The sequence below is a fragment of the Aedes albopictus genome, chromosome 2, assembly GCF_035046485.1.
Source record: "Aedes albopictus strain Foshan chromosome 2, AalbF5, whole genome shotgun sequence".
NCBI classification, from domain to species: domain Eukaryota; kingdom Metazoa; phylum Arthropoda; class Insecta; order Diptera; family Culicidae; genus Aedes; species Aedes albopictus.
In genome coordinates, this window is record NC_085137.1 from 239,399,224 (window position 1) to 239,418,401 (window position 19,178).

At 36.2% G+C, this 19,178-nt stretch overlaps 1 protein-coding gene across 2 annotated transcripts in view; it reads left to right on the forward strand.

Moving 5' to 3' along the window:
• Positions 1-19,178, forward strand: part of LOC109420081 (adenylyl cyclase-associated protein 1) — an 81,360-nt gene that overhangs the window by 15,349 nt on the left and 46,833 nt on the right. Inside the window, exons 3-4 of one of the 2 annotated variants that reach the window (XM_062851399.1) lie at positions 2,893-3,694; positions 9,414-9,595. The exons of the other annotated variant lie outside the window; for it this stretch is intronic. Coding sequence (XP_062707383.1) covers positions 2,893-3,694; positions 9,414-9,595 — 984 coding nt within the window. The remainder of the gene's footprint in view (positions 1-2,892; positions 3,695-9,413; positions 9,596-19,178) is intronic. 2 annotated transcript variants of the gene reach the window in all.

Here is a 19,178-nt window from a genome sequence, read left to right on the forward strand (position 1 = left end):
TTGTTCTCGATGCGATGCGCATCGCAAAACGGAGCACCGGAAGATACGCGGGGGCTGCTGTTGGAAGCGCCATTGCACAGTTAAAATTTTCGTGTAATTTTGCGTTTATTTCGATGCACATATTTGGAGCATCGAAATAAACGCACAATTAAGTGATGTTTTAAAAATACACGACATGTAAATTGAGTCGTGTAAAATTAAGTTCGTTTAAATTCAAACGATGGGTTCATAAACAACGTAGGTGTATTTTTACAGCTTTGAATTGCATCCCAGCAGTACCCAAGATTTCCTAATGATGCCTTTTTGTCTAGAATTCGGTCCCTCCACAAAGGGATCAAACATCAGCTGCTTTGTTTTGCTCTGTTTTACCATAAACTGCGCCATGAATGTTGTTCTCGATGCGAAGCGCATCGCAAAACGGAGCACCGGAAGATACGCGGGGGCTGCTGTTAGAGGCGCCATTGCCGATTATTTTCGCTGTTTTTGTCAATACTGTGATCCACACTCGGCGTCATGCACTCGTTTAACTTATGGTTTTCTTGTATTTTCGTACTCAATCACTCAAAAACACGACACAAAACTTATAAACAGCGCATCTTCCGGTGCTTTCCGTAAGAACAACTCTTGCGAACGCCAGCAAAACAAAACTAAATCCAGGGACGCCATTTGTATTTTGAGTTCTAAACGAGTGATCGTGTAAATTTATACGATAGTTGAAACTTCTAGCTTCTTCAACGGAAAATCGTATGCTTTTCAGTTTATTTATAAACGCAAACATGAAAATGCGAAGCGGTGCAATATTAAGATAATAAAAATGTAAAACTGAGTGTTTTTTAATGCTCAAAATAAGTGCATCTATTTCAACTCAATTTTCAATCGTTTATTCGTTTAAATTCGTGTAAATTCACAGTTAGTGCGATTTACATCTCGTTTAAATTTAATTATTTTTTCCTGTGTGTGCTTGAAAAGCTAGACCGGTAGTTGTTGTGCTCAGTCCTCTAATGACTGTCGTAACCTCGGCTAGTGTTGGAGCTGGAGGTTCCACACTCCACAGCCTGTCCGTCGTCGTCGATACGAATTCCGTCTGTCGCTCTTCTATTTCCATCGTTCAACAATACCTCTTCTATTTCCATCATTCAACAAGCATTATTTTATCTTTCAGAAGGCGCTATTTTTCTCCGCACGCCATTAACAGTTTCGTAAAACCTCTGCATATTATTCTGTTCCATATTCACTTCCGCCAGAGACATCATATTATCCAAATATACGTTTTTTTTTATTTCTGTGGATTCGTTTTCTGCTACTATTGCTCCTTGCTCTGCCTGGCATCATTGTACTCGTTCGTTACCCTCTGACACTTCTCGTCGAACCATTCATTCCTAGGTCGTCTTCGATTTGATTGCAAAATTCGCAGTATAGGTGCCTCCAGGTGTGCTTTCTTCAACTTATCACCCCTTTATGTCAAACTTTAAGGGCGAACGATACATATAATGAGCATATGGTGTAACGAGGATTGTGTCAGTAAAATAAACATATTTTATATGAGAAAGAACACCGATGCTGGAATTGAAAAAAATTGGTCAAATTTTTGAACTTGTGTGTCGTTGGAATTGGAAAGACCATGTGATATTTTTCCTGAGTTCGTCTGAGTCTTTTGATTGTTGGATCAAACAGCAGCTTTTTCAATTATCTATCTTGTTATCGATGAAACCAGTGTTGTAATCCATTTTTTAACTTCATTTTCTATTGAAAAAAAGTTTCGAGTTCCATAGCGTTTTTCTGAAAATACTAGTAAAATTTGTATAATTCTTCTTTAAACTTTTGTTAATTTCCTGTAATTTTGAAAATTGTTCAACATGTAGAAAACCTGTTTTAATGGAAATACAAAAAGCCAAAAAGTTGACATCCAGTTTGGTCAAATTCCCTACACCTATATCTTTGTGTGCGACCTTCTCGTCTTCTCCCTGTAATAAGAATCATGTCAACTGTGATTCGTTAAGCGAAGTAAGTGGATATAGGTATTCCTCCATCACACAGAAGCATCTCCATCTCCATGAGCATGGAGATGACGGACGTACATACCATTGCGTTGCCGTCGTAATCCGTCTGGGGAATTCTTTACTCACCTACATTTGTTATGCCTTCCGGGAAAATCTCCTCCCACTCTCCAACGGAGGTATGTTTTTATGGGAGGGGTTGTGCACGAACCACGTTGACTTTATTGTGGTTTTGCTATGCATATTTCTGAACATGAAGAAGATATCGGGGAATGTTTCCGAAAAATTAATACGAACCAGAGAATATATTCTGTGGACGTTTAAAAAAGCGTACGTAGCTTATAATCAGCCCTTTAGCACGTTTGCGTCAGACGTCTTTGCTGAGAATTGCTTTATCACAACCTGCTGAGCCGCAAATTTAATTCAAGTTCAAGAGACCTTTCTTCGTACAGCCTAAATATTATGTTTCGTTCGCCTTTCTCAGGAATTTGAATTGGGTGGAAAGGTTTCGGTAGTGGTTTTTCCATCCTTTTCAGGATTGAAGATGCCAAACCAAGTGCCAATCCGAGCTCTGTTTGTGCTGGTTTTTATTCAAGTAATTCTGCACAGTTTATTACGGTTTCTGAATTGAGTCAACTATCCGTTACAGTTCAGGCGTTTACTGAATTATCTTAGTTTTGAAACCTCCAGTTTTATAGTTCCAAAAGATCTACCTTGTAATTACGCATTTCAATAGATTCAAATTGCTTTACTTTTATATCATTGAATTCAATTTCTCACAATTCGTGTAACTTCCGGATCCTTTCACTACATTTGAGCATTTGAGCAGCATTGTCCGAAAAATGATTCATGTGAACATCGAATCATCCTACATCAATGGAATGTTCTTTTATAGATGATTCCCATTCATCGGATACGGACAATATCAGTTCGGAGAACCTTGAGCAGACATCGGAAATCGAAATTGTGCTGGTACCTGAAAAGCAATCGCCGGAAATCCAACCGGAATCGGATGGAACAGAGGGCGAACCTGACATCGAACTACCACCACCACCACCACCCGTGGAACGAATTCAACGCTTGCAGAGCGACACAAGCAACAGCCAAACTACAATCGAGGAAACCATTGACGTTCAAAGCTATTTATCGAAAGAGTCTGAAAGTAAAGAAAATTCCCAGTTAGAGGAAGCGATTAGTGAAAGTGATAAAGAAAACAGTATCAAAGAGATGTGTACCGATGACAATCTTGTGCCTAAGACTGCACCGGATAAAGCTGTAGCCGATTCCGAAGAACCCATTAGTGATGTTATACCCGAGAACACATTTTTCAGCAGTTCTGTAGTGTGTGAGCCTGCTGAACCCAACGAAAACTGCCAAAATCCTCCGAGTCGCAAAGAATCGGCCAATAGTGACGACTCCACCACTCGCACCCAGTTATCATTCAAGGAGAGTTGTCTCTCTCGGCGGTCGTCGTCCAAGTCATCAATCAAGAAAAAAGTAGCATACAACGATAGTACCGAAATAATTCCCCCACCGGAGTATTCCCCAGCGGGCAACGACGACGACGAGGTATTCTCCGACTCGATACCTCCCAGACTACCGCGGGGCAACATGTGCGCTCCGTACGCTACCAAACGGGGCTCCCTGCCGGGGCTGGTTGCACTCCCGGACTGGTTCGCCGAGGACCGATTGATGATGTTGGTATAATGTTTTATATCTTTTCCGAAGAATCTATTTTATGTGTTTATCATTTTTCCGCTTGCTGGTAGAGTTTCCAGATCATCCGTTCTCGGAACCTTATGTTTTCACTTTTTGTTTCTGATTGGCTTTTCGGTGCTGTTGGCTGATTTCCTAAAGGAATTTGAACGTTGTGCTGGGTGGGATGGGGCCGACATAAATTCAATCACTGCAAAATTGAGTGCTTCGGATTCGGACCAGTTTGGCTCCCACTGTTAAAGATTGCATTGCAAATTAATCCGCCTGTGTGATCAGAAACCTTATTAACGTTTGAAACGTCGATAAAAAATCCAATCCATTGGAGAATTTTTCATTTCACTAAGATAAGTTGTTTTGGAAAATATTATTTCAGAGGGAGAATATTTATAAGTTTTGGAAAAGATTTCATTACATTCATGTGAAAGATAGCCCTTAAAGTTTTTCACGACACGAAATGCTCAAACGTATGGTAATACATGATCCATCATCAGCCTAGTTTTGAACATTCTATTTTCTATCTAAATTTGCAGAAATTCTCCACACTTTATACCTGACTCAACATCTTTTAAAGTTTTAAAGTTAAACCATTTCAATTCACAGTGAATTGCCAAAGTATTGCAACAACTCAACTGTTTTTGGTTGAATTATTTAAAATCAGCAGCTTGTTTTTAAAGTAGAAGTTTCTGTCACATTTGTTTAATGTGTACGGAAAAATATGACAAAATTTAAATTTTTGAACTGAAGATTGTTCTAAAATAATGAAAATACTCAGCAAAAAAAAAATGTTGGTGCGCCGGCCGCGACATTTTCGAAAATTTCAAAAGGCGCCGCCGATAGCAAGAAATTTGCCGCGATAGCAAGAATTCTGGAAACCTCTGGTTTAACATTATGTTTGTTACCTGAAAAAAAACGGAATTCGTTATCAAAGATTGGACAGACACTTTTTTTCTGTTCGGGTAAGCCACTGCGACCAGTATTTAGATCTTTTGCAGCATACCCGTATCCGTAGTATTTAGTGCATGTTGTACTACTCCATTGCCATTTAGAGACAATGAAGTATCGATTTCTGTACAGTTCTTGTTTTGTTACCTCAGAGGTTCAAGGGATCGAATGCGATGAAAAGGTAGAGTTTTCATAGAAATTTAAATCCCAGTGAAAGTGCGCCCCTAATCAAACACAATCGATTTGATTCTGAGAAAAAAACAAACGGTACGCATCGGATCTCTAGTCCTATCCATTGCTTCTAGTTTAGTCCCAGGACAACATAGATAAACCTGGGGCTTTAGGTTAGTTGCAAAACTCTGTCCAATTAGAGAATGAGTTCTGCAATAAGAATTCACGGGGTCCTTAAAATACCAGAACTTAACAGTCCTTAACAGATTAGTACGCAGTCTGTGACATATAATGCACATAATTAGAGCGTAGAGGATTGTACAGAAGTTTACATGACATGTCATGTAAATCCAATGAAATATCATGTAAACTTCCATTATATGTCATGTAATTCAGCATGACTCCGAGTTTTTACATGACACAACACAAATTTACATGATATATCATGTAAACCATCGTAGCTAGAAGTTTACATGACTAAAATGAAGTTTACATGACGTATTATTCTCATTATTTTTATCTGTGTAAAGCATGTCTGTTTTCATCAAGTGTAGTCTCGGGTGGGCAAAGTCCGAGTCTTCAACTATCAGCAAGGCAGAATAAACGCAATTTTAGAAACTGTCGCCAATTTGTATCATGAATCCTTATTACCAAAATACATTACCCCAACTTGATAAACCGGATGTCACTAGGTTTCGGTTCAGTAGATCTTTACCGAAACGCAACACGAAAAGGTGATCTACCTACGTTACGGACTTGACTATGTTAAAGATCGAGGATCTTTTAAACCCCCTCAACCCTTCATCCATCAGCACGGGTCGTTTGACACCTTGGATTGGGGTTCCCTGTTTGGTAGACTTTTACCCCCGGAACAGGTGGTCCGTAGTGTTATTCTTAGCCTATTGAGATAACCGCTACCGACACTACACAGCTAACACCCCGAAGGACAGACACTTGATTGAACTACGTTTAATCGGGTGGCGTTGGGCCATAGATTGTAATAACATAAAAACAAAGATTTTTTTTAACAAATCCTGTAGAAATTTCTGTGGGAATCTAAGTCGATTTTTATTCAAAATCGAACTTATATATGAAGTTGCGTTAATTCAGGAAGTCCTAATGAATTTTCAGTCGCATTTTTGCGCTTTTTATTTCATACAGGGGATGGCCAAAATGTTTGGGATAGGCAACTTTTTTTTCTCTTACAAAAAAGTTCAACAAGCTATAATTTTTCATAGAGTGCATCAAAAAATCTCAAATTTTGACTGTTTGTCAACCTATTATGTGTGCATCATTGGTACAAATTTGGGCTCGGTTGATTAATATTTCGCAAAGTTAGAACCGTTCGGGTAAAACACTATTTTTCAGACAACTCATTTTTGAGCTGTCATATCTCGGAAACCAGTGAACCGAATTGAATAAAATTTTGAACGTACACTAACGATATGTAAATGCTTCACAAACTATTAAAACATAGGTACTTTTTAAACGTTGAAAAAAGTTATCATGGATTGACACTTTTTGGATTTTTCTCGAAAAAATGTAATTTTTTTACATCAATGTCAATAAATTTTAGTGTTGATATCCAAAGATTTTCTACTTCTGTTCTCAAGTTATCTCTAATCAGATATATTAGAGCCTATTAAGATTGAAGGTAGAACATTTTCAGTAATTTTTGAATGGTATTGTAAATTTTACTTATTTTCCTCTACATGGGTAAAAAATTCTATCCGGTATAACTTAATTTGCCTTGAGAAAATATTACATTTTATAACGTCGTATTAAGTATCAATATATTGTTGATAAACGTTAAAAAAATCATTCAATTCGGTTCACTGGTTTCCGAGATATGACAGTTCAAAAATTAGTAGTCCAAATAATTGTGTTTTACCCGAACAATTCTAACTTCGCGAAAAATTAATCAATCGAGCTCAAATTTGTACCAATGATGCACATATAATAGGTTGACAAACCATCAAAATCTGAGATTTTTTGCTGCACTCTATGAAAAGTTACAGCATGTTGAATTTTTTTGTGGGAGAAAAAAAGTTGCCTATCCCAAACATTTTGGCCATCCCCTGTATATTGACGAATCTTGATCCTTTAAGTGGCTCATAATTGGTTGATCCTAAAAGGCCATGCGAGCCTAAGAAGAACTTTTGAATTTTGGTGCCCGGGCACCAATTTTAAAATTTTCAAATTTGTATGGGAGTTCTTAAAAAGGTGCCCTTTCGTATACATATGTTCAAAATAATGACATTTTTCAAAAATTAAAAACCCAATTGTCTGTAACTGAAAATGGTGGGAATTAAATGGTAGAGGCGTTTATGTACGGCAACGCATGTAAATATTTGCGTTTTATACATGCAATACGTACAGCTTCAATACAGCATGCTTACTTGGGTCACAGACACACAGACATAACACTCTGATATTTCCCATCGTACACCGATTTAACGGTTTATTAAAAAAATGATAGTTGTCCAACCGGCCATCCGTGGCGCTCGCATCGTTTTTGTTCGAGTTTGACGTTTGCCCACTATCGCCACCTAGTTGATGATTGTCCTAATACAGTCCTTTTAACATTGGGCAAACATGTTTTCGTAGCTATGATTTGAATCGAAAAATGTTCAAAGTGTTACGTCTGTTCGTATGTGCTTGGGTGGTCTCTTTGGGGCGATGTGAGAATTTCTTGTTCGGAAATTTTGAATGGTTGGAGAGACAATAGTCTCGCTTGAAATGTTAAGTTTTGTATAATTGATCCCACCGTATCATTATTTCTAATAAATCAACGAAAATTCTGCTGTATTTACCATCTTTATTGTATAGAAAACTCCCTTATGGCGAAGGGTCCGTCGGTTCAATACGACATGCACTGATGCCAACGGTGTTTTCGCAAACGCAACGACGTGGTACCTCTAACGAAGCATAAATATTTACGGAAATCACTCGTTTGTTCGTTCGTTCGTACATCGTAGTAGTGATTCCCTAGGAAAGTTATTACGTGTGGTTTCACCGTAGAGTGTGTAGTAAAACCTGTCCCTTATAAATAGAACGGCAAACATCATCTCATGTCTAACCCTCTTTCGAAAGGACGTAGGTAGTAGAAACCAAACAACAACAACTGTAGGAGAACTGTGCAAGCATGGGTTAACGAAGGATGAATGGCGTTACACCTGTAGAAGGTAGGATGAATCTATGCCATCCATCTGATTTTCCACAACTGACTGACTGAAGGGGAGTTGTAGAAACGGACCTGTTTTCATTTTCAAGTAGATGGGTAGGTATAAAAGCCTCGAACCATCGAGCATCCCACGGATGGACGCCTTTTTCATGGAACACTAAGAAGACGGATAGGTTCGTCTATTAAAAAGGTTCCATGGCGAGGGGGATCAAATGCGGGTCAAGGTTGTGGCTGAAAGATGTTGCTTTAATGATGTTATTGTGTTGACAATTTATAACATTTTCCTTTGCCATCCATCTGGCTTGATTCACTGGTGTCGGTTCGGGAAGTTGAATATTTTTTATTATAACGAGAGAAAATGCTTACATTTAGAAGGTTTTGTTTGAGTTATCACCTTCTTGGGTTATACACTATCCGTCATAAATATACACTCATATAGAAAGTACTACAATAATGTAATAATTCACCCAAAAGTACAGCATCACTCATAACGAAGCTCAACTTTTTTGAAATAAATTATTGGGTTTCTCATTAATGTTTAGACTACTGTGATAATTTGAGAATCCACTGAATCATCATTTCCCAGCGAAATTTAACACTAATCAAAATTATTTTGTTTACCTGTTGTGCATCCGACTCCCCTGTCATGAACTTGTGTATGCCAGCCGCTGCGAAGTCGTGTGCGAAATTCGACTGATAATGAATTCCGGCCGAGTCTAAATGGGTGCAAATATCGCAATATGATATGTACTTAAATCTACATCTACATCGTATCTTTAATATAAAGCAGTTAAGCTCAATGTTGTAAAATATTTTTTGGAAGAAACTTGAGTTTTTTAGACTACTAATAGATTCTGTTGTAAAACTATTGATTAACGAGTAATAGCTATTTGTTTACAATTGTGATGTTTTCGAGGGTATTGATAAATTTAAGTGTTTTTTGGGAACTTATGCTTGATAACTTTCTATTTGAAGTTCTTTATTCCTTCCAATACATTGAAAAAGTCGTGAAATAAGAAAACAACAGACGAATAATGCTTGAAGGATCTCAAAAACAATGTATGAAAAACTCCTTATCACAATACCAGCCAACAGCAACGAATAAGCTCTCATTTGAATCCTCATGTCTAGCACCCTCTTTCTTATTTTCATGTGTCTCGTCATCTTTATCATTCCATCCTGATTTACAATTATCTTATCATCTGTAAATTATCCCATCAGATTTTGAGTTCAAACGGAAAAGCACGTGCATGTTATTATAGCACAACCAAAAAAGAAACTAATATCCTTTCTCACTTTGAATTAACGATCCTTGTATATTCTACTGTACACTTGTGCCCCCCGTTTTCCCTGTTTATCGCATCGCATCGCGATGGTTCCCCCTGTTATCATCGGTGCAACAGGGAGGAAGGTGGCATCATGGAGCCACCCACGACACCAATCGGCCGTGACGAGTTGGCTCTGAGGCGGCACCGGTTCTTCTCGGATCTGCTGAATGCGGCCCACGCCGCCGTTGAGCACCGAGTGCGCTTTGATCCGCTTGGACCGATTGTGGCCAAGGAGGAGGAGGACGAAGTGTATCCAGGTTCGGATGCATCAAACTGTGAAACTTTGTTTTCTTGGATGTTGTTGTGTTTTGTGCATTCCTTGAGAAATATTTTGCTTATTATATTTTCTCCGTCGTCTTTCTTTCTTTTATTGAATTTTGCTTTTGTAATTACTTGCTCAAAACTTTGCTATCGCAACGTTGTCCCGCTACTATATGCCATATTCTCGCATGACGCCATTATTCGCTCCATAAACTCTACATTCATAATAAAACACACAAATCATATTGGTATCTATACTGCTATCTAAATGTATTTGAAAAATAAGAAACTAACCAAACGTCTCCACTATGACAGAAATGTCTTGTTTTTTTTTTCCGGACAGATGTGTCATGACAGAAATGTTCTCTCGTCGTTTGTAAGGAGAGCAGTGTTGTAGAACATTTCTGTAACGTTTTATCTTTCTGGGCTTCTGGCAGCAAAATTGTAAAACATTTCTGTCTAATGAAAACGTAGGGTAAAACGTTACCACTTCTTTGTGAACAACTAAATTTTAAATATATGTTAGGGTATATCATATATGCCAAACAATCCCTATTAATCTATATATATATAAATGCAGTGGCATACGTGGGAACGCGCATAACTTGCGAACGGAAGGTCCGATTTTGGTCGTCTTAGTTTTGTTCTGTTAGTTTTCACTCAAGGAAGGTTTATGAGGCCTTAAACATGGACAAATTGAGAGTTTTAGAAAAACGATTTTCTATACCTCTTCCACCGGCTACTTGGGCTTGGCTAGAAACTTGAAACGTCAAAAAACGCAGTAGGCAAGACAAAGTTTGCCGGGTACAGCTAGTAGATTTATATTTTTGTTGGTAAATTTATCACTTGAATGCACATGAATGATTATTTTCTTAAATATTTGTTTTTATATTATTGTTTAACTTTTTCACAATTATGTATATAGTTATTCTTTGATATAGCGTATCACATAATAATAAATGCATACATTTTTAAAATAATAAGCATGATAAATGGAATAGTATTCATGACATTACACCCCTCCTGATACCAAATTGTAAAAGAAATGTTATTTAGCTGTTTACTTATTCTTATTCTTCTTCTTCTTCATGGCTCGACGTCCTCACTGGGACTTGGCCTGCCTCGCTTCAACTTAGTGTTCTTTGAGCACTTCCACAGTTATTAATTAAAGGGCTTTCTTTGCCTGCCATTACATGAATTTGTATATTGTGAAGCAATTACAATAATACACTATGTCCAGGGAGTCGAGAAAATTTTCCCGACTGGAACGGGAATCAAACCCGCTGTCTCCAGATTTTCAATTCATAGCCTTAACCACTAGGCTAACTGGAGACCACATATTTAGCTCTTTACTGCACAACTATTATATCTTCTCCTTATTCTTGACATAACATCCCTACTGAAACACAGTCCTTAAACTCCAAACAACAGTAGTAGGTAGACAGCAGTGGAATCGAATTATACACTATCATGTGATACTGAGAGTAATAACGCCAATAAAAAAAATCTGCTTGAATAAAATTGCTTGAGAAATTCGTTGAATTATCAAGGACGAATCCCCAAAAAAAAATCCTTAGAAGAAATCTTAATGGAATCCCTGGTGAATCCTGGTGAAAATCCTTGAGGATTCCCTGGAGAAATCCCGTGAGATATCCCCGGGGCATTCCTACCGGGAATGCAATTGTATGCTTGGTAAATTCCCTATGGAATAATCACACAAAGAATATCTATACAACTCCCAGGTGGATTCCAAGCTGGAGTTTCTAGAGGAATTCTAACATGAATAATTCGAGGATTCCTAGTCAAAATTTCTAGATGGATAACAGCGAGAATTCATGGACAAAATCTCAAGGGTAATTCCTGAAGAAATCATTCATAAATCCTTTGAAACAATCGTGAAAGCATCCCAAAAAGAATATTTAGAAAAAATTAAGCAGTGAAAGAATCCAATCTCTAAAAAAAACCTGGTGGCACCCATCCGGTATTCCTGGAGTAATCCTAGTAAGAATTTTCGGAAGAACTACCGGTAGAATTCCTGAAAAAATCCCTCCTAAAATCTCAAAAGGACATTTCTAAGGAATATTTGGAGAAACCCCTGGAGAAATCACAGAAGAAGTTTTTCTGGAAAAGTCTAAGAATGACATCCTGTAGAAATTTCATCAAAATGTGCTGAATAAGTTCCAGCACGAATTTCTGAGTGAATCTTAGCAAATACTTCTTGAGCAAGATTAGTTGAATAATATTAAGGCATTTTTGGAGGTTTCCCAGTAAGCAGGAATGACTAGAAAAATCCCAATGGTTGTTTTTAGATAAATAACAGAATGAATCCTTGGAAAAATCTCGAAATTCCTTGAAATATCTTAGAAAAATCCCTAGAGAAAACTCAGGTAAAATTCCTGGAGGAATCATATCAAGAACTTTTGAAGCTATTGCAGTAAGCAGTCCTAGAAAAATCCTAGCCGATATAAAACCCATCATGAAGGAATCACCTCGGAGGAATTCCTTAAAGAATTCCAGGATAAATCAAAAGAGGTATTTCATAAAGAACTCCATCAGGAAACCCTGGGTGAATTTTAAAGTGTATTCCATGTTCTATATTTGCATTTTCCACAGCAGAAAATTGAATGATGGATATTCCAGCGCCACCTGCTGGGGCGATTTCTAATCACATCAACATATAACGTGTTCATCAGGTTTAAAAGAAAAACATTACGAAGAGAACGAAACGTCAATAAATACGTGGATCCCCGATTTTCAAAAAAAGTGGACAATTTTGAATCAGGCTAACACCGGTATAACCTATTTTACCATGCCACAAAAGTTCAGCTTATTGGACGCAGTGGCTTAAGGCGAAACTGGAAGCATTTCGTCACTTTTTGGTTTTTGATTTTTTATTAAATAACGAAGCGATATTTTCAAAATCGGTTTTCATACACGATTAGAGGAAGGATCAGGGTATCTTCTGATTTTTTTTTTCAGATGGAAAATGTTTTTCAGTTTTAAGAAAACCATTTTTGAATAAATTTTTAACAAAATATGGTTTTTGAAAAATTGGTGTAAGTTTTACACCTGAAAAAAATCCAGGAGATAGCTCAATCCTTTCTCTAACTGTGTATGAAAACCAATTTTGAAAATTTTGTTTTGTTATTTAATAAAAAATCAAAAACCAAAAAAATGGGAAAATGCGTTTTGCCCTTATTACTGCCCTACTCACCCCAACAGGGGATGAAAAAACTCTTTACGTATTTACAAAACCTAGTCATTAAGGCCGTTCCGACCATTTTTTTTTTCATACTGGCCACATTCCGGAATCTGTTTAACTGTTTCTAATCCCGTACCACATCAGAAGGTACGTGATCGCCCAGCAGTAAAGGAGGTGAAAGTTGCTGCGGTGATCGAAATGTGAGTTGTGGTGTGAAAAAATGTTATTTGTTGTAAATGTTCATTAATGTTTTTTGTTAAAATAATGTATTTTCGTGTAATAAATTTTAGTGTCTGAGGATGGCTGAAGGAAAACAGTAAGCCGAAACGTCACAACGTTAAACCAATAGTTTTCATTGGCTCACCGAGAAACATCAATAAAACAGATAAATAATAATGTTTCTAATCCTGTCTTGCAAAATTCACATTTTCAAAGATTTACGAAACGAGGTCATTGGGAAGATATTTCGAAAATTACTTATTGCCTATAGCAAGCTTGCGATTTTTTTTTCATGAATATATTTCTCCTAGAAATCGTTCTTGTATCTTTCCAGCAGTTGCATAAGGGATACCTCCTCATATTTTGAAAGGAGGTCCTTAACCCTAAAATGGATACATTCATGGCCTCAGTTTCGTCACCTCGCTGAGTGTGTTCCATCAAAGACGAGCTCTGAAAGGCGCCTGGGGTCCAATGGAGCCCAGGTATCCCTTTTAGGGTTAAGGGAACGCCTTCAGTAGATTTTTGGGATTGTTCCAGGTATTTCTTCTGGAATTTCTCAAGAAATTCCCTCTGAGATCATTCAAGAATCGCTTCTGATACAGTAGACGTTCGCTCGGTTCGAACGCTTCAACTGCAAGCCCGCTAAGTGCAACAATTTTGCAGCGATGCGATGTTTTTCGCATTCATTTTTTTTTTTGCAATGCGATGTTTCCTGAATGCACATTGGTTGCATTCTGCGGCAACTAACAGTTATGTAACGTTTGTCAGTTGTTGCAGTCCTACCGAATTTCATTCGGTAAGTGAAACGTGAACATGTGAAATTTATCGTACGTCTACTGTATTCCTCCAGATATTTATTCTGAGATTATTCAAGAAGGCACTTTTGAGACTCCTCAAAAGTTTTGTTTTGAGATTATATCCAAGTCTTGTGTTATTCTTCCTAATGCTATTTCTAGAAAATTTTCGGAATTTCCTTTGGGATTCCGTCAGAAACTTTTTTTGTTCTTCAAGATGTTCCTTCTGTGATTACTACTGGTATTTCTCAAATTTCTTTAACCCTCTACCCGCCTATAGACGGGGTATAATTTGAGCATTTTTGTATTTATTTCCTGGGCAATCGGAACTTTTATATTTTTGGCTAAAATTTAGGACTGTTCTGTATATCTCAAAATAGTTTTAGGTGCCTTTTAAGGACAAACGCCTTGAAATCCCGCTTCAACAGCGCATCAGAACTTCAAATGCACAAATCTCAAAAAGCAAGCTTCACACAACAGTGCACTTTATTATCCTGTTCTTGCTCACTTGTAAGAAGCCTAAAATAAGAAGATCATTCGCGCTGGTTTTGTTTACGAAGAGATTTGTGCCCTCGAAATCGTGAGTAGGTGTCAAAGTCGGCCATTGTGGCGGCCATTTTGGGATTCTAACAAGTCTGTCCTTAAAGCTATTTATTTTTTTAATCATTGAAAAAATGATGTTTTCATCACCTTCTAGAGGTCATTGTCTATTTTGTTCAACAATAAATCGCAACAATTAACATATTCTAAAATTTTCCTGGATCATTTTACTACAGTCGAAGAGTTTAAGGGAGTTGAATACATACTTGAATAATTTTCCTAGAAAAATCCTAAAATTTGCCATGAGAAAAAAAAATAATAAAAATGCTTTAACAATAATAATAAAATCTCAAAATGCTTTCGTCTTAAAAAATTGGTATGCCGAATAGGCTTCCAGGAAAAATATAAAAGTGAAAAGATGTTCAAAAATAAAAATTAAAAAGTCATAAACCAAAATCCACAAAATCGAAAATTTAAAAGAATTATCTTTCAAAGCATATTTCAATCGATTTTAGATGAGAGGAATTCCACGGAGTCATGTCAGTCGATCCTGAGCGACCATTTCAAAAATATCTGAAACTTTGCACAGTTTTTCAATTTCATCTAAATCGTCATTTTTCGATATCAAACCTTCATATTCACTCACGACTAACTTTTCAGAAGGGTGTATGCTAAAACAGCTCAAAAATATTGTAAAAGCTGTACAGCAAAAACGGATTTTTCGATTGTTATGAATTTTTCAGCAAAGTTAGATAACTAAATGATGATTCCTTAGAAAATATACACTGTAAAAAATTTATTTTTTTACTTAAAAAAAATATGATTTTTGTCACAAAAACTCAAATATCTCAAAACCCTATCTTTTTACCAACGTTAATTTTTTAGGGGAAATGGCTCTTTATATCAGCTATCTACCATAAAATTTTGGTGATGGTAAACTGATAAACAAAAAAGTTATGACATTTCAAACATTTCACAATTTTTACATTTAGTAACAAAAAAAAATGTTTTTCTGTGTAAATTATTTTGAGAATTATTTTTTGATGCTGATTTTATTGTAAAGGCTACCGCCTGAATTAAACAAGTTGTTTTCATGATACTTTTGTTTGATTATTCATAATTTCTATAGTATCTATTTGAAACTTAGACGCGATCCAGTGTTTTGATCAAAAATATTGAGAGTGTCATACTTTTTATTGTACGTGACTGGTGAAAAAATCCCTTGATAGTGTTGAAAAGCTGTTGATTATAAGAAAAATGGAATTAAACTTATTTTTAAGACAAAAGCTGTATAATAAAAGTTTTATATACGCGTATACGTCTAGTTTATCTTCAAAAAAATACCTCTTAGAGAACAGACTTTATGATCGGAAGAATGCGAGTAACTTCAACAACAACAAATGCATGAGAGTTACCTACCACGTGAAAATCCATCGCCCAGTTCACACTACCCCCACCTGGTGGAAATGTTTCACGAAATACTGCGATGTGCAATATCGTCATCAGAAGGCGCTAGTGTGAAACGTCAAACGCAAAGAAAAATGATGGGCACTCTTCTGGTTATGAAAGCCACAACCAAGATTCAAAATGATCGTTAAAGGCGTGGTCAATGAAAATTTCGTCAGTGTTACGTTTGTTTGTCTGTATACATACCATGACAATGCTCACGAAAAAGCAAAAAAAAAATACTACCGCTATGGATATTAAATAGTAAATTTTTTCTTCAGCCAAGCAAACAACACCAAACTAGTCAGTTAAAACTAATAAGTGATTTTGTTTATTATAATCTAACGAACAACATGAACAGTCGCTTTCTCAAAGGTCTTCAACTCAATTCTCTCTTGTAGACCGTTTGATGAAAAAAAAAATGATCAAAGGAGTTACGAAATCTCACCGAAAGCACCATAGATAATCTGAAAGAGACTGGTTATGCCCAAATTGAATCCAAATTTACGCATTTGCACGTCCTGCCGTCTAGACTTTGACAAACGAGCCATCTGTATATCATCGGTAAAGCAGGGCGTAGGAAGTTCGAAAACGACAACAACTGAGAAATTGCCAGAAGTGCTAAGTGCAGAGAGTCATGTCACCGTACCATCAGCGACATCAGTTTAAACAATTAATCACGCCCCTTTTCAAAAATGCTTTGATATATACTTCAACATCTATACCCATTTCAATATTTTTAACGTTGCAAAACACGCTTTCAACATTCATTTTGAAGAAGAGGGAAAACACTTGTCCTCAAATGTAACAGCAAATAATGAATAAACGACTAATGCGCGGAGGGCGTGATAAAATCGGAACATTACTGTACATATAATATACATAATACATAATAAAAACAGCTTGTTTTACTCACGCAAGGCCATTAACAATAAAATCAGCATCAAGCTGCGATTTCCGGCCGAAACAAAGGCAGGAACAAATCTCATTTTCTTCTTTTGTCACAGCGCTCGTTGACTCGTTAAGGGGGAGGATGATAAATAATAAATGTATTCGATGGAAAAATATCCAAACAATTAGGCAACATAGATAAACTCATCGGATTTATTAAGAAAGTTTCTGTGGAACTCGAATTACACCTTAAATTTGTTGATTTTCTTGAACATTTTATTTGTGCCCCCCTCAAAATGTTGAATTCCGACCAAAATTTTCCGAGGGGGCGGTGACATAAGAGAAAATCGAAATTTGTATTAGCCTAATTTACACTAAAAAAAAATTATTACTAAATGTGAAAATTGTGAAATGTTTGAATTGTCATAACTTTTTTGTTTATTAGTTTATCATCACCAAATTTTTATGGTAGATTGCTAATACAATGGACCGTTTTCCCTAAAAAAATTGCGTTGGTAAAAAGATAGGGTTTTGAAATATTTGAGTTTTTGTGACAAAAATGATATTTTTTAATGTTAAAAAAGATTTTTTTTCACAGTGTATATTTTCTTAGGAAACACCATTTAGTTATCTAACTTTGCTGAACAATACAATCAGCATCAAACTGCGATTTCTGACCGAAATAATTTACACAGAAAAAAATATTTACCAAATGTGAAAATTGTGAAATGTTTGAAATGTTATAACTTTTTTGTTTATTAGTTTACCATCACCAAATTTTTATGGTAGATTGCTAATACAATGGACCGTCTTCCCTAAAAAAATTGCGTTGGTAAAAAGATAGGGTTTTGAGATATTTGAGTTTTTGTGACAAAAATGATATTTTTAATGTTAAAAAAGATGTTTTTTTCACAGTGTATATTTTCATAGGAATCACCATTTAGTTATCTAACTTTGCTGAAAAATTCATAGCAATCGAACGAACCATTTTGGCTGTACAGATTTTTGAATATTATTGAACCATTTTCACATACACCCTTTCGAAAAGTTAGTCGTGATTCAAAATAAAAATTTGATATCGAAAAATGGCGATTTAGATGGAACTGAAAAACTGTGCAAAGTTTCAGTTCAATAGAAAATCATGAATTAAAAAATTTCCTTAATTTTGATGCTGTTGCTTGGAATCGCTCATGACAAAAAGTTATATTTAGCTAAAAATCAAAAAATTTGGTAATAAAGGGTTAAAATATTGTTCCACAAAAAAAAAAGAGAAAGATCAATTAGAGAAATTTCAGATAAACATTTTTCCGTCTACATTTGACTGGCGGCAAATAAATAAATTTCAATAGTAACTCTCTACAACAATGCACCAAAGTAATGTATCTATGGCGAATTAAAAAACAATTTAAAAAATGCATATTAACTATTGAAAAAATTGTTGATATTCCAGAAAAAAAAAACTCTAAATATTAAATACTTAGTGCATCTCTCTATGAATCGCACGTTCATATTAAATGCGCTATATTCCATTCCGCAATTAATTTCCGTTTACTATGCACGATCTATACTCCACCACTAATTGAATACAGCTGACGAACGCTGACGTTGATATCTAAATATGCACACACGTAGTTACACATGATTTGACCGTATAATTTATGGACACACAGGAGCAGACTATATGCCACTGCACATTCGATTCATTTCTGAGCTATCGTATATGATGCTCATTCAGTCGAGCAGCATTCATCTCCATAAACACCATGCTTCAATGCATCGTCATCTTCCCATATGTAGGTACATGACCGGATCAACAAACCATATTCCCATGTCATAGATATGTGTGCTGCAAGGTCACACCTAACATGGTTCTATGTTTGTATCGAAATTGAATACCTTCAGCGTTGTTCAAGGTTCCTCGTTTGTAATTGGTGAGAATAATCTCCTCACTTAGGCCAACAGTTTTGGCGTGGTGAGTGGGAAAAGAATCACTGGTACTCACGAACGGTTTAAAAATAAATTTCCATTGTTATTATTCCCTCATTTTTCCGCTCGCCATCATCGCGGCTCCTCTCAGCTTGAGGCGACAGGCATTCGTTATAGATTTCCGTACGAGAGAATGAATTTATATTTAGATAACGTTGTTTTCACACATAGCCATGCTAATAGTAAAGCGTTTTTCACAGATTTTCCATGAAATTGGGTCACCATCTTGAATCTTATTTCCAAATTGAAAATAAAGAAAAACATAAGTCTAGTTTTCAACCAGTTTCCTTTGTCTTCTTTCCGAGAATTGTTAATCATCAAACCGTTATCAGTTGAGTTTTATCAATCAATACGATTGATAAGAACGACGCGGCGCAAGGAAGGTGTATGACACCATCGCAAAAATATATCAGCTTCTGTATGGTGAATTCATTTCTACGAATACATTGGTTTGTACCAACGATGCAGAAAAAAAACGATAAATTTATACAGTCCCGTTTT